At 39.1% G+C, this 21,975-nt stretch overlaps 1 protein-coding gene across 5 annotated transcripts in view; it reads right to left on the bottom strand.

Moving 5' to 3' along the window:
* GSAP (gamma-secretase activating protein) overlaps positions 1–21,975 on the bottom strand; it is a 191,312-nt gene that overhangs the window by 42,190 nt on the left and 127,147 nt on the right. For 3 of the 5 annotated variants that reach the window (XM_076006494.1, XM_076006495.1, XM_012747248.3), the window contains 7 exons: positions 16,164–16,252; positions 11,929–11,998; positions 10,680–10,729; positions 7,268–7,372; positions 6,981–7,040; positions 6,005–6,048; positions 4,759–4,844 (listed from right to left, as the gene is read on the bottom strand). In XM_076006494.1, the coding sequence (XP_075862609.1) occupies positions 4,759–4,844; positions 6,005–6,048; positions 6,981–7,040; positions 7,268–7,372; positions 10,680–10,729; positions 11,929–11,998; positions 16,164–16,252 (504 nt within the window). The remainder of the gene's footprint in view (positions 1–4,758; positions 4,845–6,004; positions 6,049–6,980; positions 7,041–7,267; positions 7,373–10,679; positions 10,730–11,928; positions 11,999–16,163; positions 16,253–21,975) is intronic. The other 2 variants (XM_076006496.1, XM_076006497.1) reach the window with 1 other exon arrangement.

The raw sequence follows: 21,975 nt of genomic DNA, 5'->3' as shown, positions 1-21,975 counted from the left end.
AAAAAAGCCCATTTCCCCTAAGGACATTTATAAGCATTCTGTTATAATATTATCATTTGTGACTATTTCTAATGACATTTAAAACTGCAATGTGTGGTGAGAAGCACATTTTATTGCAATATCTTGAAAACACAAAATAAAAAGAATAATTTTATCAGATAAAATGGTAACAATTCTGTTACATGCAAAATTACTGTTATGGTTACTAAGCACATAGTGATAACTTTTCTTTAAAATTACAGTAGACTCACGGGGAATAAAAGTAATCCTATCACTAAAGCATAAACAAAATAATTATAAGAGTTACAAAAGTTTCATGTACCACTTTGACTACTTTCATACAGTAAACACATTATCAGCAAATAAAAAAACCAACCCACTGGTTTATCCATTCTTTTATATTTTATAATCACAGGGAGCAAGAAATTGCTAAAAAAAAAAAAAGAGATAAAATCTTAGACTCTCTAGGAATAAAGAAACAGAAATTAAAACAAGGCACCACATTTTCCCTTTCAAATTAGCAAAGGCTTTAAAATGATGATGAATGCAAATTCAGAGTTGACTGTCAAGACAGGGAAGGAATGAGAACATTTTCTTTCCTCTCAATGCTTAGAAAGACTTTGTCCTCCTACTGTGAAAGACTTACTAGAAAAATTTATAAGAACCCATAATCTTGAATAATACACAAGTGGCCTGTCAACAACAGCGACGCTTTTGCCCACTATCAAGCTCATGAGCACACACACCATCCAGATTGTGATCTCCAATTCCTCGGAAGGTAGCCAACTGCAATTCTTAGGACAGGGAAATGCAGGACAAAGATGCTTCCAGGAATGTAACAAATAAAGCTGAAAGGACAAAATAGCTCCCGATTGGCCAACATGTGACAAGTGAATGTCAAATTTTATTATATCATCATCACTAATGTGAAGAGTTAAAGTTTCTAGAAGGCCTTGAGTCTATTTGCATTCCTCTCATTAACCACGTTTTCTGGCCGTAGTGCTGGAGAAGAATTAAGCTATTCTAGAGGGAGCCATGTTTGGATTAGGCTATCTGCTTCCTTCTCCAGGCCTACTTTGCTGGAGATGTTGTCCTAAACAACAAAGGTAAAATAATCATTTCTGAAAAGTAATTTGGGAAATACATGAACTGACAACTTCTATTAGTCAAAAACCAAAAGGTTGCTTCTCTGGCTTGTTTCAACTTAAATCTAGAAGCATCTCATTTGAAACAGGCTCATTTTTTCTATTTCAAAGCTGACTGAAGAGTAAGGCTCATTTTTCTACTCTCCCCAACATTGCTGAGAAAGGAAAAAACACAGACTCTTTCACGTTTTATGCCACATAAGCGTAACACTTGGTTAAATAAGATGTCATAAATAGTCCATTTATAAGTTACAGCTGCTACCGTTCATGAGAAATTCTTGTGGGAATAAAATGGAGTAAAAACCACACAGAACGAAAGCCTAAAATGATTGTTTATATCCGATAGATTTCAAGCAAAGGACCAGAGAAAAATTTACCCTGCTCCTTCCACGTGAGCCCTGCATCCCACTCCATCCTGCTTTCCAAGCAAATCCTCTCCGCCAGTTATTCCTCTCTGCTGTGTACTTTTCTTTTCCTTCTAAGTATATCCTGTGTATATTGTATATTGAAATATCAGAGTCCCTACCATCTTAAAAAGTAATACTCCCTGAATCACACTTTCCCCTCTGGCTGCTGCCTCTCTCATGTCTACACATGCTGCTATGACTGTTTCAACTCCCATATGCCACTTAACCCAGCATAATCACAATTTCACCTCAATTCCCCAACACATACAGCCCACAGTAACCTCCTGCTGCCAGACCCACCTGTCACTACCTATTCAGTTAGCCACTGTCTCCTTTGTGAAGCTCCCCTCTAATATTACACTTGTTTTGGTTTTCCTCCTTTCTCTCCAAACATGGTTTTTTCCTTTTCCTTTGGATGGTCCACCTAACATTTATATATTTATGTTTCCAGATCTTATTCTTAAATGTCTTCTCTTCTGACCTTATTACTCCCCCCCTTCCTAGGACTTCAGATGCCAGCTGCATTCTGACAAATTTCACATTTATTCATTGCTCGTTCTGCCCCTCTTCTAAGCTCCCGATCTCATAGATACCATGCTCAAAACAAAACTCATGAGCTTCCTTTCCAAGTCCCACCCAAACCCCTATACACCTCAGTAAATGGTACAACTTTTCACCTATTTGCTGATGCCAGAAATCTGAGAACCATCTCTTTCCATCTAATTTATAGCAAGTCCTCTTAGTTGCATCTCCAAAGTGCATCTCAAATCCATCTATTGCCCTCTGGCTCTATTGCCCATCCTAGTTTAAGCAACTATCATCTCAAACATTCACCTACAACTTCATCCTAACTGCTCATCTCCATACTTTTTGTCTTGCCTCAATCCATTCTTTGCACAGCAGCCACAGTAAAATTTTAAAAATACATATCTACACGTGTCTTGCCTGCTTAGAAAACTTTAGTGTAGGAGCATCAGTGGATACTAAAATTGCTAGGTGAAAAGTTGTTAGGGAAAAGGATAGTCACATGGTGGCAAAGTGTCACCCTACAAATTACTAATTCAGAGGATAAAATGTACCTTTACAAAGGACACACAGTGGTTACTACTTAACTAAATGACCAAACAGGGCTGCTAACAGTAGGACACCCTGACATTATATGCCTCCTGATCTGATACAAATGAAATTCATATCCTCACCTGTGAAGTATTCTCACTGAAAATGTTTAATCTATGTCTAACTATACCTTTAAACAGTTGTGCATAACTTCCAGTTTATAGGAAGTGTAGAAGATAGAGGAAAAGCTAAATGCCTATGCAAGGAAATAATTAGACAAATCCAGAATGTAGGACATTCCATATGGCAAATGGCCTGGACTCTTCAAAATGTCAATGTTGTGAAAACAAAAAAGAAAAAAGGCAAGGGGTAGGACATGGGGATTGTTGTACATTAACATTAAAATAGACTACAAAGATTTAATAAGCAAATGTAATACATGAATCTTGATGAGATCCTGACTTTAAAAGTTATATACATATGTATATTTGCATACATATACATACATATGACATTTTTGAAACAATGGAAATTTGAATACAAATAAAGTTTATTAACGTAATTAATTTTTCAGTGACAATGGAACAGAGATTATGTAGAAAAGTGTCCTTAACCAAAGGAGGTATGTGGATTATCTAGTGGTAAACTGTTATAAAGTCTCCAACTTATGTTTGAATGCTTAGGTCAAAAAGAAGAAAATGATAACTATATATAGGGAGAATGATAAAGCAAACACTGTAAATGATATAATTAAGTAAAAGGTACAACAATGTTTACTCTATTTTTGAACTTTTTAGTGAGCTTAAACATTCTCAATATAAATTGTATAATGAGAAAAAAACTCTTCAGCAACTTCTCACAGCTCTTAGGATAAAATGTAAAATCCTTCCATGATTCACAAGGCAGTCTGGCCCCTGCCTGCCTCTCCAAGCTTTCTCTCGCAAACTCTCCTCTTTGCTTACTCTACGTCAGTGCCACTGGCCTGAGTTCATACAATCATGCAAGTCTGCCCTGAAATATCACTTCCTTCCTTGAACTCCCCCTGGACTAGTGTATGGAGGAGGACTCTGTGGCCGAGGGGCTGGACAGTAAAAACTGGGATGGATTATGCAGGAGTGAAGTGGGAAAAGGACTGATTTTCAGGACTAAGACAGAATAGGATGAAATGTCTTAGGGGGAAGAAACAAGGATGGATGAGTTGAACCAGAACAGTTGAAAGATATGAGTATCTTCAATTAAACCTCCATCATATGCTCTCATGGCTTCCTATAATGCTCATTCACAATATTTATCATGATTCTATTTAAACACTATGCATGCACTTACACCATGTCCAAAATGCACACCAAGTAGCAATCTTTATATTAATAAAGATTAGGCCTATTTTGCTTATTATTGTTTCCCCAATACCTAGCAAACATTAAGTGCTCAATAAATGTTGGCTTAATGGAGAAATACTACATAACTTGGCTTTAAAAGAATACAATTCTAGTCAAAGTACTACTCAACTCAAGTAAGTAAATATCCACTCTAGTTAGGAGATTAAAATGGCTGTTATATTTGGTTATCAGAGTTGATTATTTAAATGTTTATTAAAGTAATGAGCAGTTTTCACTGAATGTAATTACATTCTTCTCTCATTTTCAGGTATTCTTTCCCGCCCCCGCGCCCCCCCACGTTTTCTCTATGTATAATAAACAGATATGAAGGAACAGAATATTGTATACTAACAACTTTATGTCAGGCTATGATTGTTAGATTGGTAGGTTTTAGCATGGCCATTAAAGCCAGGTACAAAAGTTTAGAACCCAAAAACATCAGTAAGCCTGACACAAAAAGCATCACAATCACTGTATGCCATTTCTTAAAAGATGGAGGTGAGAAAGTGTAGATTAAATACAAATCCACCCCCATTAGAATGATACAAATAATAACCATAACTCTGCTGATTGTGGCTCCTTTGATACAGATAGCAAATGTATTAAATCAGTGGAGAAAATAATTTGATATATGAAAATCCACATGATCACTAATAAGAATGTGGCCCTGCTACATTTCATTTTCAAAATCCAGATAGCTAAATGATGACTTAACTTTGTCTAGAACTCATAGACAGTTGAATAAATTAACAAATACAACTCTGGTTGTACCTGTATGGTTGGTAAAAACACACAGAGTCAGGTGTTTGGATAATTTCTCTTGGCCTTGACGACAATCACACCCAAAGTTGACAAGTCTAAGAACATAAAGGATAAATTATCAAATGCATTTAAAAATATCCCCTAATAAACAATGTAGCTACTATAATATACCTACAAAAGTAGAAACATGTTCCTGAGAAATTTAAGTAGATACCAGTTTTTGGTTAATAAATTCAGTAATTTAATACTTGGTACATAAATGACAATGGCTTGACAATACAGAAAAAAATATATTACTTTCAACTGACATTTTTTTTTTTTTTTTTTTTTTTTTTGAGACAGAGTCTCGCTTTGTTGTCCAGGCTAGAGTGAGTGCCGTGGCGTCAGCCTGGCTCACAGCAACCTCAAACTCCTGGGCTCCAGCGATCCTTCTGCCTCAGCCTCCCAATTAGCTGGGACTACAGGCATGCGCCACCATGCCCGGCTAATTTTTTATATACATATCAGTTGGCCAATTAATTTCTTTCTATTTATAGTAGAGACGGGGTCTCGCTCTTGCTCAGGCTGGTTTTGAACTCCTGACCTTGAGCAATCCGCCCGCCTCGGCCTCCCAGAGAGCTAGGATTACAGGCGTGAGCCACCGCGCCCGGCCTCAACTGACATTTTTATAACTTTTTTATACTATGTTTCAAAAGAAACAACTAAATGTTCATATATGATGAAATAAAGTTAATGAAATACTTAACAGTTTAGGATTATCATTGCTCTAATTCAGGAAGACTTTTAGTTCTTCTACACATTGATGGCATTTTGTTTTTCAAAAGTGTCTCACGTTTTTACTACATGTAAAGTAGTCTAGAAAAGAAAAAAAACCTTGCCTTTTCTGTAAAAAAGGAAATCTAAAGAAAGTAATGTAATCGACTGAGCTGAGCTACAAAAAAGGGTTTTCAGGCTTGATTCTAAACACAGCTCTTTGACTCACTGAATCTCATAGGGAGCAAAGCATATCCATACACGTAACAATAAATGAGATGCCCTACAAAAATGAATGGGTAAGGAAATCAATACAATTGACTCTGTATGAAAATTCTGTGCTCATTCTTGATAAAAATGTTTATATTCTCTATAGAGAAGAATATAAAAAAGATAACACACAGAATACACATTTATCTGTATAGCATGGATTAGGAATAAATATAATCATTTTGCCCACAAGGATCTATAAAAAATTGGTAACAATCTATAAATAACTTACTTAAATCCTGAGTCACTTAATGATATGTCCAAGGGTGCTTCAAACTGTCAAAAAAATGAGTAGAAAATGAACCCAAAAATGACATGAAGTGATGACAGCTCTGACAGCCAGGGCAAGCGTCAGTGCTGAGCTTGCCAGACGACGAAAAGCCCATTTAACCATCATTATCTTTAGAGGGCATACCCCAAATTCACATCTCAGAAAGTCCACTGGGAATATTCTGCAGTTTACATACAATCACGAGCTTGACGTGTATTTATTTCTTACAGGGCTAATGCTTGGCAAACTTTGCCTTAGATTTGAATATCATAAATGGGTCATATAATAAGCCAATTGGAAGCAGTAGCCTTTTATGAGATAGATGACCACATAAGGAAGGAAGGAAGGAGGGACGGAATGGTGTCTTTGGAAGAAGAGTATGTAAGCCAACAAAAGGGCAAGAGGGGCAAATGAAGTTCTTGTAATGGTATGACACCAATCTGTATTAGATTCCAATATTAGTCCTACTCAAGAAGAACAACAACATACTGTCCATCACAGATAAAGATATTAGGGACTCCTCACAACAAGGCTAATGTTCCAAATAGCTTTTTCAGGAATAATGCTAGATTTTTACTAATTATATTCTCTCACTGGCTTTTCTTCTTTATTCTCAAATCCTAAGTCTTTTTGGTCAAATAACTATTTATTACAAATAGACCACATGTACTACTTTCTATTACTCCCCACTTAACACTTGGTTTCTTTAATGTGAGGCATTCAGCTAGTGTAGATTTCCTATGTGTGTTCTAATAACCTATATGATTTGCCTTTGTTACAGAGTTGAAGAACTGAGATGGCAAGAATTATTTTACTTGCTCATAAAAGTGACTAACACATCAAGAATGCTAAGATGCTGTTTATGATAGCAATTCTCTTTAAAAAGGGGGAAATTTGTTTTCCAATTTCTGATAGCCTGATCATTCTCTGGACTTACCATTAACTTAAAGCTCTCATCAGCATAAAACTGGATGCATTTTAAGATACTCCTTGATTTCTAAAAGAGAAAACAGAATGACATATTACCAAAACAAAAAATGCTAGGAAGAAAAAGAAAAGGAAGTAATCAAGAAACAAACAGTAATGCAAATCTTTTCATTATTTTTAATAAACCTTCATTTACTGTTCATACCAATGAAAATGTAGTGATTAATAAATTGCAGTAATGATAATGTCAAATCAAATTATTCCTATAAGAAGGAGTGTCCATGGATTAGTTTTCACCTTTAGGTCAATGTAGTACAATCTTTGCTCTGACATATCCCACTGAGCCCAAACAAAATCCTCAGCTATTCTGTCTCTCGAGAGATGGCCAGAATTTTTAATCACCTAAAGGGGCAAAAAAAAAAAAAAAAAAAAAAAAAATTATAAATAATTCTAAAAGGAGAAAATATCTGAAGTTCATAATTATCTTCCATATCTATCTGTATGAAACAAATATTTCCACAGTTTATTTTTAGCACCTCCCCCAACTTCAACACACATACAATCTTTCCAGAAAAGTTTTAAGGCATCATTTCATTACTTCGTCTTCCCAAACACTCTACAATATACTATTTTATTCTTGTTCCCAGTTTGACAGACAGGCTGGTGCTATTGAAGGCAAGACCACACCTCCCAAAATCAACAGGTGCATTAATAGAAGATTCAGAACTTCCTCATCTGTACATAACCCCCTCAAGTCAGATCTCTGGAGCCAAGAAGCCTTCAACTACTTCAGGTAGAAGCTGTGATGCCAATGAAAACTCAGGCCTGGGAGAAGTACTACTAGGCAATGAGCCCAGTTTGACCATAAACCAACCATGTGGCTTTGGCCATGCTTCTTACTTTTATGCCTTCCACAATGAGTTATGATGATATTCCCCATCTCTCAATACTCAACTACTCATCCTTCAAGACCTGACTTAGGCATTGCTTTCCTGTACAAACCTTTCCCTCACCTCCCCAAGATGAAGGGCAAAGCTCCTCACCTCTGTATTCCTATAGTACTTTGTCATGTTTCTACTACAATTTTAATTAATGCTATAAGTCTCCCCCAGTGAGTATACACTCTTCTATGGCACCTTTCTATTTTCAATGTCTTGATTGTTTCTAGCATAGAGTAGTACTCAAGGAATGCTTGCTCAAAAAAGGAAAAATGAAATGAAGTGTGCAAGGGTAAATTACCAAGGATATTACACATGTAAAATATTTGTGTAACTAAGTAGCAAAATCAAAGAACTTTAGAAACTTAGAATCAGGACATTCCAGAAACCATTTAATGCAACCTCGTTAGGGGTGAGAAAACTAAGGTCCAGAGAAGTTAGATTAGGCTGCATAGCTAGTTGAGCATGGCCTGGAATCCCGGGGTCCTGGCACCCTGCCAGTGTCCTTTCAGTACATCAGCTAACCTCAAAATAACTTGACAGAGGAATTAAGAATTCACTGTTCCTCCAAATGCTTATTAAACAAAAGTAATCTACATTAAGATAAATGAGTGAAGAATGAAGACAGGTAGAAAAAACAAGGGGCAGTGGCACAGCATAAAGGGGTAATGGGTTGTATTTCTGTTTCTTTCTTGCCCAGATCTGTTACATTTAGGCCAGAGGAAAGTGATGCTAGAGAAAAAAATCCAAGAGTAGCTGTCTGTAAACCTTAGAAAATCCTTCCATTTTTCTGAAATTTGTTGGGTTGGGGTAGATAAAGGCATATGCTGATGAGAACATGAATATCAAATTGTGGTGCACCCAGGTTCAAGGCTCAAAGTTTTCCTCTCTCTAGTCACCTCACTTCTGTGAGTCTTGGTTGCAGTCTTCCCTGTAAAAATAGGGATAATTATAATGCCACCTCTATCATGCAGGGATGTTGTGAAGAATATGTGGAATTGCATACTGCTGTAAGAAGCTGTCACCCAAGCCTTTAAGAATGAGGGCAGAAGTGCTCCTTTCTTGGAAGAGCACGCATGAAGGAAGGAATGCTGAGGCTGTACCATCTTGGCTGGCAGGATCCTTTCTGGGCTGCTGACAGGTGTCCCTTCACTTTTCCTACCCTGTGTCTGTCTCTCTCTTGTCTCCCAAACTCTCTTCTTACTAGCTAGTCCTCTGTCTACATTCAATCCCAGTTCCTGACCCCGACGTTTTAATTCAATTCTCTCCTCTAAATTCTCCTCACTGGCGCTGGGATTCAGTCTTGGTCTTTTTCTTCTTGTGGTCTTCTGACCCCTGGCCCTGGCACTCCCATCCACTTAGCCACTGGTGACCACTGGTAGCCTAGAGCTCCAGCCCCACACTTTCTTCTGGTAACTTTCCAGCCAGGCCTCTTGTTGAGATTTTCAATAGCTGATACATAATTATAAATGCCATTTTCTACTTCAATTTTGTTCATATAACTTTAAAATTTTCAGGAAAGACTACTTTGATACAGACTAAATATTGAAGGAAATCATTTCAATATCAATAATATCTTAAATTATCAAGAAAAAAGAAAACTCAGAAAACTAGGTAAGGATATAACTAAACAGTCTTCAGAAAGCAGATCAAATAGCAATTTCCATAGGAGGAGATACTTAAATCCATTAATATTAAGGGAAATGCAGACTTAGATAATAAAGTATCAACTTACACCCAAATTGGAATTTTTGAAAAGGTAATACACTTATTAATGGTATAGACGGAAAGGATACTCTTACATTTTGCTTGTAAAATTGTCAATTGTCACAAGTTTTTGCAAAAGTAGTCTGGCAAAATCTGTTGAAATTTATTACGTGCACATACAACCAACAACCCAACAATTTGTCTCTGAGGAGTTAGTCCAAAGAAATATATATAACAAAACATATAACTATATGACTAAAAATGTTTGAGATGATTTGTAATACAAAAACAAAAAACTGGGAGTCAAGTGAATGTCCATCCACAGAAGAATGGTTACGAAAATGTGGATATTTACACTGGGGACTATTATGTACTTCTAAAGAGAATGAATTGGAGCTACTCTAGTTGACTTGTAGTTAATTCATGAAGTTGAGTGGAGTAAATAATAAACAAACCCCTAGGTGTGTCAGAGGTGGGAGAAGATTATACAAGTATGGAGAAAAGTATAAAAGGATACATTCCAGGTTGTGAACAAAAGTTAGAGGTAAAAAGAAAAGGAAGATGTGGAAAACAAGCAAAGCAAAGAAAATGACATTATACAAAACCTCTGCATATCTGTTATGATCTCATGTTATCTATGTGTATATACACATTAAAATTATAAATATAACCAATTAGTTTATACTCTAGTAACCTATAGGGATACTCCTGATATATTAAGTAAAAAGCAAACACAGAAATAGGTATATGTACGCATTATGATTCTCATTTGGTAAAAACAATCAAATCCTCACATATGTGCATCTAACCTTGCACAGGTTTGCATGAGCAAGGTAAAAGCTAAGGAAAGACCCACACAGGCTGGGGGCCGAGGTGGCGATAAAGGGGATGATTAACTTCATATATATTTGTATCATTTCACACATTACAGCAGCAAGTCTATAATTTGAATGACGTCAAATATAGAAAACGTTATGTATCAACAACATGACTATCTTTAACAGTCTAGAAACGTAGCTTTTTGTGGAAGAAACACTGAAGCAAAAGGAATTTCAAATCTTTACCACTCTATTTCCATCTTCTTGGGTGACTTGGATATGATATTTCTCAATATCTTTTAAAAAAGAAACAAAGAAAGATAATTTAACCTTCAGGAAACACGAGTACTCTTTTCATCTAACAGTGATAAACAAATTTTTATAAAAGCAATGCAGATTAAACAACTGGCTGCAAAACAATATTATCACAGACAAGTAGTCTCCTGATAGAAAAAGAAAAAACTACCTTTTTCTCCATGTTCCCTTTACAGTCTTTTACCGTGGAGCAAACTCCCGCATGCACTCTGCTCCTCAGTATCAACAACACGTGAGGCATTTAGCCCTTCTGCTTCCCGGGTTCCCTCAATAAGCCATTTGCCTGCCCGATGCTATCAGTCTTACATAGGCTCATTTAGTAGAGTTTATCTTCAACTTCCAGATACCAAACACTTGTTTGTATGAACGTATCAGACAGACAACTCATTACACACGGTATCTGGGGGAGGTATTTTTATGGGGTCAATTTCATACTAACAAAACCCTGAAAACTGAGTCAATGTCTTGGTCCCTATCCATCGGTAACAACTTAGAGTCAGGCATGCTTACCTCCTGCTGGTTCTAGTTACAAAAACCTGAGAAAGAAAACTGAGCAAGACTGACTGAACACAAACCTAATTAATCCCTCAGCCCTGTCCTGCCAACTATAAACCAGCAGTTTCATCTTATGACCTGAGAGACAGCTTACTAGATAAGCTCACCAGTGAATTTTGTCTTTTCCTGCCTCCCCAAACTTAAAAACATCATATCCCAATCTTATTTAACTCTATCTGAATTTGCCCAAGTTAGTATGTGTCCTCAAGTTCTGCCATGGAACTCTTCTAGCTACTAAAGCTTCCCCCCCTCTCGATCAAAGCCTCTCTGCTTATATCATAGTCATCTGCTGTGACAGATACCCCAAGGGAGGATGGACTAAAGGCAAAAATGACCTATGCAACTGTTTTACAAACATCCTACCACGTGACAAAATTGGAAATCTATTTATGCAAGAACCCATCATTCTCAGGATGAGGAAACCAACCAAAGTCTGAGGAAAACGCTTGGGGGCCAAAGGAAAAGCCCTTCCCTTGTAATTCCAGGTCTCAAGTGGATATCAAAGGTCCGTGGACCCCTGGCAATGGCCAGTGGACAACTAGAAGATTCCATCATGTCCCACACTTCACTAGGACACTATGTGGCATTCATGAAATCCCCATATATCACCCAAAGATACACTTACATTTCTCTTCTGAAATCAGTAACAGATGGTTCTCTGAAAGAGGATGGCTTTCAACATATGGGTAGAGGAACTGTAGAAAGGAAAGTAATCAAAATCATAAGCAACTCCCTTGCTTGCACAAATATTTCAAAAGGTGTGTATAATCACTGTACTATTACTACCACAGACGGAAGTGGGAATCACAAAATAGTTTAGGGCAATCACATGCGTGCACACACATCACAAGTCACAGCAAGCAAGAAAGGAACACTTTCAGGACCTCAGTTTTCCAGGGAAAAATTGATCTCAGGGGCATCACTGTCATCATTCATTTAAACAGTAAGGCTCAAGTCGAAGCTATTTCTAGGGATGGTGCTTCCTATTTGGAATATTCGATTCTGCAGCCAATCAGAAAAAAGGGAAACAACATTCATACAGAATGTTCTATTTCACACAAATAGAACGTTCTATTTCATACACACACCTTATATACTAGGTCTAGTTGTTGTGCAACTAAACCTAGTATGTAATTGGAGACCCAAATGACACTTTCTCCACTAAAACTCCCAAAGTCCCACAATCCAAGAGACAAAGCAAGCAGAACATAACCAGGGACTTTCCAAGAAAGGACAGTGAGTCACGGTGTGGCACATGGTCAAGGATTTACAAGCCTCAAAGCACAGAATGACTGCCCCTGGGAAGAAAAGGCTTCATCCACCCCATTCCTCCTTCTGGGTGTTTTCTCATATGGGCCCGCCACTATGTATCTGCCCACAGGACAAAGCAGGCCACCAGCGACACAAGGCCTGACCCTGATGGCTGCGACAATGAGGAAAAGCTGGTCACGAGATGACGCCAGTGACTGACTTCGGCCATCATTGAAAGGGTGACTATAAATCAGCAGTTTCATTTTGTGGTATGAAAGACCAGCGAATTTTGTTCTTTTCCCCCCAAAACTTGAAACCATTATGAAAGGACATAATTTTTTATGTCCCAATTTGACAGTCAGCATCTTCACGGAAACCGGAAAAATGTATGATAAAATATATTGCCTGGTATCCTAGATTTTCATAATAAGTTGGAAATAGAACTGGTCAATTTTGGTTTTTTAGTATTTATAGTTGAGTTTCCCTTTTAGAATTGAAAAACAAAACATTATGTACCATTCTTCATAACAATAACATCAAAATTGTAAAAAAGACAGCAATGTGGAATTCGGCTACAAAAATATAGAATTATTTCAAGATTTGTGAAGTTGTACACAACAGACAAGATCCTTTCTGTACTGGGGTTGAGGACAAGCAGATGAGTTGCGCTGTATATATGACGCGAGAGCAAGCGCCCAGTGCCTCAGCACAAGGAGGTGCTCCTCCAGAAGACGGTGTGGCCTCCCAGGCTGGCAGAGGCGGCAGGGCACGCACGCTTAGGAAGGGCGTATGGACTGAGGTGCGTGACACTCAGTGAGAACAGTTCTGAAAGTCCCATTGATGTGGGTACCATTTTTCTATTATGAGGTGGCCCTAGAGCAAGGCCTGGAAGCCAAAAAATAAATAGACAGGCTTCAGACACAGCTCTACAAAAGCATTCAAGGTGATTTTTTGCATTGTCAATAGGAATCCACACAGATTGTATTTATTTAGGGAAATATTTATCTTCACAAATATGGAGCTAGACTGAGAATTAATATTGGGGTTTAGGGGGCATGTAGTGTAGGTGTGTGGAAAGGTGTGTAACTTCCTACTGGAACTAGCTGGAAGATGCAGCTCATGCTGGGACACCCACCAAAGTTCTGCTCAAGTTCCTCTGCGAAGGCGGTCAGCACTGCACACGTTACCCAGGGAAATGTGCCACTGGAGAGCACCATGGATTTTTTGGTAAGAAAAGGAGATCGATCCCAGGGCAAGACCAAACTCAATGGGCAGGGGATGGCCTCTCTCTAGAGGGAGGTGGGGGATAGAGAAAGGGAGAAGGTGGGGATTTGCCAAGGATGGAGATCTGGAGGAGTTTCTCTCCAAAGGCAGGGACACGAGGAGCAGGGAGCAGGGCTGGGAACTGAGATGGGCCCACAGAATGAGGACAGGTTTTACTTTTTGGATGGGGACTTTTCCTTTGGCCTATAGATGCTGCCATGCATGTGTCATGGACTTCTATATTTTTCAATTGCAATAAAATTCACATAATATGAAACTCATCATTTTAACCACAATAACATATACAATTTTCAGTAGTTTTTAATGTGTTTGTAATGTGTACAATCACGTGCTTTTAAAAACTTTCCCTTGCTATGCTCTAATTGCCTTTAGTTGCCCCAAGCCTTTAGTAATATCTCCACCATCTATGCAGTCCTAGGTAAAGATGCTGAGGAAGACAAAAGAACAGGCCAGAAAATGGATGCATGCTCTGTCCCCTATCAGCCCTGCACTGATGACAGTGCAGACAGAGTAGTTCCCTGAGGGGGGAGGAAGCAGCTGGGAGCTCCAGGCCCAGCCCTGTCTGGAAGCGAGGAGCGGCCCACAGTGGAGCTGGGAGCTGTGGGGGAATGCACAACAGCAAGGACGGGCTGACAGTGGAGGATCCAGAGCAGAGGAGAAATGGCCCCTTCTCCTCACACACTGGGAGATGGAGACCCACCAGCTGGCAGTAGGTTAGGGCAGAAGAGGCAGATGCATTGGGTAACACAATTTGACTCTGGATGGACCAAAAGAAATGATATTTTGACCCTGTAGCAAAATGTGAAATCAGGTGAAGGGAAATGATACTGTAGCACTGCACACCACTTGTCACCTAGCTGTGTCCTGTAGCTAGATGACCACACGCATTGTATACTCAACCCCTGCTGCTAGGGGAAATGCAAGGGGAGCCAATCATAATCCCAAAAGACACAACCTCAAATGTCATAATCCCAAATATTGCAATCCCAAAAGATCAAAATCTCTGAAGTCTAAAAATCCTCAAAATCACAATCTATCTCAAAAATATAATTCTGGAAAAAATAATTTTAAAAATTATTTAAAAGGTATTTATTAGCCAGGCTCAGTGGTAAAGACCTGCAGTGCCAGCTACTTGGGAGGCTGAGGGAGGCAGACTGCTGAGGCCAGGAGTTCAAGACCAGCCTGGACAACATAAGGAAGACCCCCACCTCAAAAAAAAAGATAAAAAGATATTTTACATTTTTAAAAGAGGATTTATCTGAGAAACATTAAAACACAACAGAATACTTCATAGGTCAATTTACACAATAAAATAGGCAATAACAACATACATATTTTTTGCAAGCATAAGCACTCAGATATACTATCTTGTGATTGTGATTTTTAGAACTTTAATAAACATTAGGGATTTATACCTGGGATCTTGATCTTTTTTAGAATTTCAACATTTAGAATTATGGCGTTCAACGGTGTGTCTTTTGGGATGGTGACAGAAACCCATATAAGGATAGGTTCCAGCAAGCCTCTGGTCACAACATTCTTGTCAAGAGATCAATACATATACTTTGTTTTATGTATGTTTTGACTTAATGACACCTTATTTAACATATTTTTGATTCACTTATATTGAACTCTTGGCCAACAGCACTGTAACTCATGCCTGAATGCAGCCTATCTAACATACGAGTTTTCTCCGTAAGGCACGTCACAAGTTTCTTGCACTTAGGAACACTAGACAGCACCTCAGCACTGCACTTGGGGGCCATTTTAAACAGGGAAATCACCAACAAAAAGACAAAACTTTGAAACATGGCCCTAGACCATGAACACAGTACCTGTTTATAGTATAAGAACTAAAACAAGAAGGCAGAGCGCCTCCTTACAATTCTAATGAATAGGAGAATGTGCAAATATGGAATCTGCAAATAATGAGAACTAACTATACCTATTCACCTGCATTATACATGCAATGCTTTTGTATCAACTCATGAAGTTGATAAATTTGGGGATTAAGTCATTTAATCAGATATTTAATCTGTCAACTATTTTAAAGCTTATTTTAAATGTTTTAATATTCTATATTTTATCATAAAATGTTATATTACTAATCAGAAAAATGATGGTATAATAGAAGAGCTAGGTTTGGGTTCTTAATTTCCATGTTTGCAAAGGAAATGCTGATACTTCTAGCTGCTACCCATCCTACAAGATTGCTTTGAGGATTAAATGCGATAATGTGTGTGAAAATACTTTGTCAACACCATTTCCTCTGGGTTTCATGCCTTTGGATTAATGAGATAAGTGATAAATGACATGCCTACTTACCTGTACCCAAATATAGCTATCCACTGCTTTTAGAACTTTCACATTGTTAACAGGGTGTATTTCAACTAACAAAGTTAAGCACTTTGATCCTGTAGAGAAAAGGAGGCTTTTAGTAATGAAGATTAGAATATCACACATTATCTTTTCAAAAACAAGTAAGAAGAGGAATTCCTGGTAAACCCTACTACACTGACTTTGTAGCTAACAAAACAACTCTACCATCATCATAAATTCCCTCTAGGTGACTTAAAACTCAATCTATTCCCAGTTCTACTCTCTAGGGATATGTGATGGCTTCAGGACCCCCAAAAAGCAATTAGCCCAGCAAAGGACCTGCCTTCCACACCCTCAGGAGTCCTGAAGAAGCTGCATTTTGTTATGAAAACCACAGGGCACTCAAGAAATGCAAACATAAAAAGGGAAGTCTCTGAGCAATCCTGAAAACAACAGCAGGCACCACGGAAGACAAATTTCAGGTTATAAGAGTTCCTAGGTTTATTGAAAAGCATTACATTTAAAACACAGTGGCTTCTGATATAGGTTATCATATATGACTTTGTTCTTACCAGCAATATAGGAGAATGCCTGACAAACTGGATTCTAATGGGGATCATTTTGCCCCTCAATTATCATGACACTATAATTTGCAAATTGGGCATGTCTGAAATTTGAAAATGTAAATGTGTTAGCTGTTATATTAGTATTCCACAAGAAAAGGTACTTTTCTTAAAGTTTGACACTTTGACTTATAAGTTTGACTTTGACACTTCTTAAAATCCAAAATAGATACAGAAAACACCCCAAGGGAGAAGTCAATGTGCATGGAGTGAGGAACAAGTTCCCACCCATCCCATAGCCATTTTTAGTAGAGCTGCACAGGCCCTCTAGACCTCTCAGTCTAAACAAACACAATTCAATTCAGTGTCACTCCAATTCTGCAGCACAATAGCAAATATTGCTCGTGTATGAAAATAGAAAGATATTTCTGGTGAACATGTTAAGGCTGGCAGTACCTATCAGTAGGACAGGAACTGGGTTTCCCTCAGGGATGGTGGCAGAACACTGATAATGAACCACTTATTTCCTTAGTGTCACATCTGAGCAAATGTCACACAAGATAGCATTTAAGAAGTCATCCATGGACACAGGCTAGAATGGAGTCACCACAGATAATCTAAATTTAGACCAAAGTTTTCCCTCCCCCAAGATTAAATCATAGAAAAGAAGTAGTTGCCTTATATTTGAATTCTTATTAAGACCCTCAGGCCGGGTGCAGTGGCACATGCCTGAAGTCCCAGCTACTCAGGAGGCTGAGGCATGAGGATAGCTTTAGTCCAGGAATTTGAGCCTGCAGCAAGCTATGATGATTCCACTGCATTCCAGCCTAGGTGACAGAGTGAGACCTTATCTCTAAAAAAATAAAATAGAAAGACTCTACTATTATCAGGTGCTCTCTCAATGACTATTTTAAATAATAACATATAATTTGGGAATGGCACAGCAGCCTAGAAATTAATCAATGCCTGTTTTCAATATTTAAGAAAGTAGGCTGACAATACTGCTTTATTTAAAAAAAGGGGCAAAAAGATGTATTAATAGGACAATTTCTGGAAATACAGCCTAACAATTGTGAGGACTGGATATCTCCATAAACATGCCTTTCAAATATTACAATATTAACTTTCTTGAAAAAGCAAGATAGTGATTGAGTTATTATGTGGAATCACAAATATACAACTATGGAACAAATAAAAATCAAACATCTGGTAAATGGGTACTTGTGACTTAGAATGAAAATCCTAGTGGCAGAATCATACAACCAAGGTAAAGGCAAGGTGCCTTGGAAATCTGCTTGATGACTTAAAAATGGCTCCAGGAATGAGAAAGACATTGGTGTAAAAGAGACTCAAGAAGAAAAATAGCTCCCCATCCTAGTACAAACCAAGCCCAACACTGCTTAGCTTCTGAGATCGGGCACATTCAGGGTAGTTTGGGTGCAGTGCACACTGACTGGGGGATGGGCACACTTGAAGCTCTGACTCAAAGCAAAGGGGCAAAGGCAATATATGTAACCTAAACATTTGTACCCCCACATTATTCTGAAATAAAAACAAAATTTGAAAGGATTAAATGATACATACAACATTTCTAACACTGCTTGCTATAGAGATGGCATTTTATACATACAAGTTACTTCCTTTCTTTTCACCCTTCCTCTTTTAAAAATATATTCTAAAAAAATAAAAATAGAAATGCTCGGTGAAAGGTGAGAATGGGGGGAAGCAATTTTTCTTACTGTTATGTTATTTTAAATGTGTGTGACTAAATTAATATATTAAATAGTACAAGCTGATATTTTTTTTTTTATCTTTTGCCCTAGAAGTTCATATATTCCAACTTGGGAAAAAAACAACTTTTGATGGGGGACAGGGAAAACTTCCTCATTGGAAAAATAATGATTCACCATATATTTGTCCTTTTCCGCATGAATTCCTATGCAAATGAGATAACCGGCTATTAGCTAAATTTCCTTACCTTTAAAATGGAAGCATCTTCAAGGGCAGAAACCATCTTCCTACATCAATTTTTCCCTTCTGTAGTACAGCCCACACATTTAACTAGCATAATTTCTATTTGCAAAGAGTAAACTTTTGCAAATAGGAATTGCTCTCAATAACATACCATATGCTTTCACAGTGAAACAGGAAGCATTCAGGATTAGAATTCTAGAGACAACAATTCTAGTTTCAGCTCTGCCACTAACCTAATGTAGTCTTTCTAGCAAATCGTCAGGCGTTCCTAGGCCTCAAGACCTTCTTATTAAACAAACAAACAAACAAAAACATGGTACAGAACCAGATTATTTCTACAATCACTTTCAGCCATAAAATCCCATGCTTCCATATGAAGTGCTAAATTAAGAATTTAGAGAACAAGATATCTGTGGATTCTGGGAGGGCATCACTGAAAGGGAAGACAGGGCCCAGAGGGTCCAGATACTACCGGAAGGAGAGACAGCAGGATGGAGGCACAGGGATAGATGTAACATGAGGAGGACAGAGGGTGGGAAAAGGAACCTGGCCTCACACAGGTAAAGGCACATTTTGTGAAATGGTGACAGGTTGCAGGAGTCCAGTGGGCTGGTTCTGAAGGAGCTCTGGCTTCTGGAGCTCCTGAACCAAACCACAGCTCCACGGAGCATCTGTGGCACTTAACTGTCCACAATGGCACATGGCAGTGCTGAAGACTCTCAGTGGCAGTGGGGCCCTGGACAAATGTGGTCACCCCAATGCTGCCCAGTGGGGATCTGCTATGCCTTGTGGCAAATGCAACTCCCAAGAGGCAGAGGGTAAAGGGGCTTCCTTTGGAAGGGCATTTTCTAAATAAAGCATTAACTCTGCCACGGCCACAAGAAGAATAGGAGCACTGCTGATAAAAACTACATTATAAAGTATGTGGATCAAAGAATCCTACTTTGTGTACATGAAAAATATTATAGTTTGTCTCATTTGCAACAGAAAAGTCCCATTTTAAGCAAAATGTTAACACCAGAGGCAAACTACATTCTATAACCAAATGGCTTATAAGGTCATTCATGGACAGATGAAATAAACATTTCCAATATATTTACTCAAAGGACAAAACATTATAATAGATCTTACAGTGCTTTCTGATTACATCATATCTGAAATCTTAACTGCATGAAATGAAACCTTCCCATGATGAACAATACCTTCCATACATTGATGACTCCCAAATATGTATCTCTAGCCCCAGCCTCTTACCTGAACTTCTGAGTCATATCCAAATTGCCACCTCACATCTCCACTGGACACCCATTAGGCATCTCAATGATGCGTCCAAAATCAAACTCTTCTTTCCTGCCCCTCCCATCAACACACACACACACACACATATACACACACACCCCCCTGCCTGTTCTGGTCAAAAAACCTTGGAGTGAGCCACCACGAACTTGCCTCTTTTTCTCATGCTCCTTTCAAAGCCAGTAGTGAATCTTGACAACTCAATCTTTTAAATATTTCCAAACACTTATTCCAACAACACTTATTCCACAACCACTTATTCCATGCTCCGCTCCCCTAGTCCAAGCCACTAAACCACTGTAATAGCTTCCCAACCACTCCCTGCTCTCCCCTTGCCTTCCTACAGCCTATTTTCCACACAGCTACAGCAATCCTTTTACAAAGTCAGCCAGACCACTCCCCTGCTAGGAATCCACAGAGCTTCCCATGTTGCTCAGGGTGAAGGCCAAGTCTTTGCAGTGGTCTCCTAGGCAGATGGGACATCTCCTAAGGCAGATGTCCTCAAACTACAGCCCTGCAGGCCACATGCAGCCTGCAAAGGACATTTATCCGGCCCGCCGGGTGTTTTTGCTGCCACTGCCTGTCCTGCTTAGCAGCAGACTCGTCCCAGGCCCACAGTGCGCATGTGTGGAATGTGCCCCGGCCCTCCAATGGTCTGAGGGACAGTGAACTGGCCCCTTGTTTAAAAAGTTTGAGGACCCCTGGCTAAGGTCTGCCTGCACCTCACACCCTTTTTCCTCGGGCTTCAATTCCCACCACTCCGCCCCTTGTTCATTGCACTCTGGCCTCACCTCCTCGCTGACTTTGAACAGGGAGTCTACCAGGCGCAGTCCTGCCTTAGGGCGCTGGGCCGGCCATCTGCTCTGCCAGCAACTTGCTTTCCCCAGAGCCACGTGTTTGCTTCCTCCCTTCTTTCAGGTCTCCCTTTACACACTGCCCTGTAGTGTTTCCTAGAATCATCCCCCAAATAAACTAACTGCACTCAAATCCTTGCCTCAGACTCTACTTGTGGGGAGACCCACACTAAGCCAAGAAGTTATCTCAGGGGACAGGACTACTCTAAGATCACTCCAGCCAGGGGATGCCATGAGGGACTGGGGAGAACGAGACAGGGAAGAAACGTACACCAGTAAAGTGGGGGATTATCAAATTAGTGACCACCTTGGCTCTTAAGCTGCTTGGGGTACACCTCAGAATTGGCCACTTTAGGGATGGAAAGGGGACCATTTCTCCTTCAGCCCTTTGCCCCCATTGGTCATGGGTTGCCCTACTGGGCATCATGCCCAACCATACTTCCGGGTTGTACATGTGTAGGCTCTAAACAGATTTTCCTAAGGGCCTTGGGCAGAAAAGAAGTAGCTATTGGGCAGGTGGGAGGGGGGAGGGGGGCGGGTATATACATACATAATGAGTGAGATGTGCACCATCTGGGGGATGGTCATGATGGAGACTCAGACTTGTGGGGGAAGGGGGGAAATGGGCATTTATTGAAACCTTAAAATCTGTACCCGCATAATATGCCGAAATAAAAAAAAAAAAAAAAAAGAAGTAGCTAGGGCAGCTGAGGTCAGGCACTATCAATGTACACTCAGGCAGGGCTGGTGCTCATCACAGTGGATGGCATACCAGGTGAGCTACAATGTAAGCTATGAGGTATCTGATACAATAACTAATAATGTTCATGCTAATTTTTTAACACATTGTCTTGTTCTGTCACCCTGCCGGTTAAAATGCCGTGATATCATCATAGCTCACTGCAACCTCAAGCTCCTGGCCTCAAGCGATCCTCCCACCCCAGCCTCCCAGAGTGCCAGGATTACAAGCGTGAGCCACCGCACCCGGCCCATGCTAATGTTTTTAAAGATGTAAGCAGATAATCTCACTACGGATGCATCAAAATTACGAGACTAAGGATGCACACCTGAATAGAATATAAGGTTATAATCAAATAAAACTTAAAGTTGGTATGAAAGTACATTTTATAA

The sequence above is a fragment of the Microcebus murinus genome, chromosome 9, assembly GCF_040939455.1.
Source record: "Microcebus murinus isolate Inina chromosome 9, M.murinus_Inina_mat1.0, whole genome shotgun sequence".
Classification (NCBI taxonomy): Eukaryota; Metazoa; Chordata; class Mammalia; order Primates; family Cheirogaleidae; genus Microcebus; species Microcebus murinus.
The sequence above is the reverse complement of the archived record's forward strand: the minus strand, read 5'-3'. Positions and strand labels throughout refer to the sequence as shown.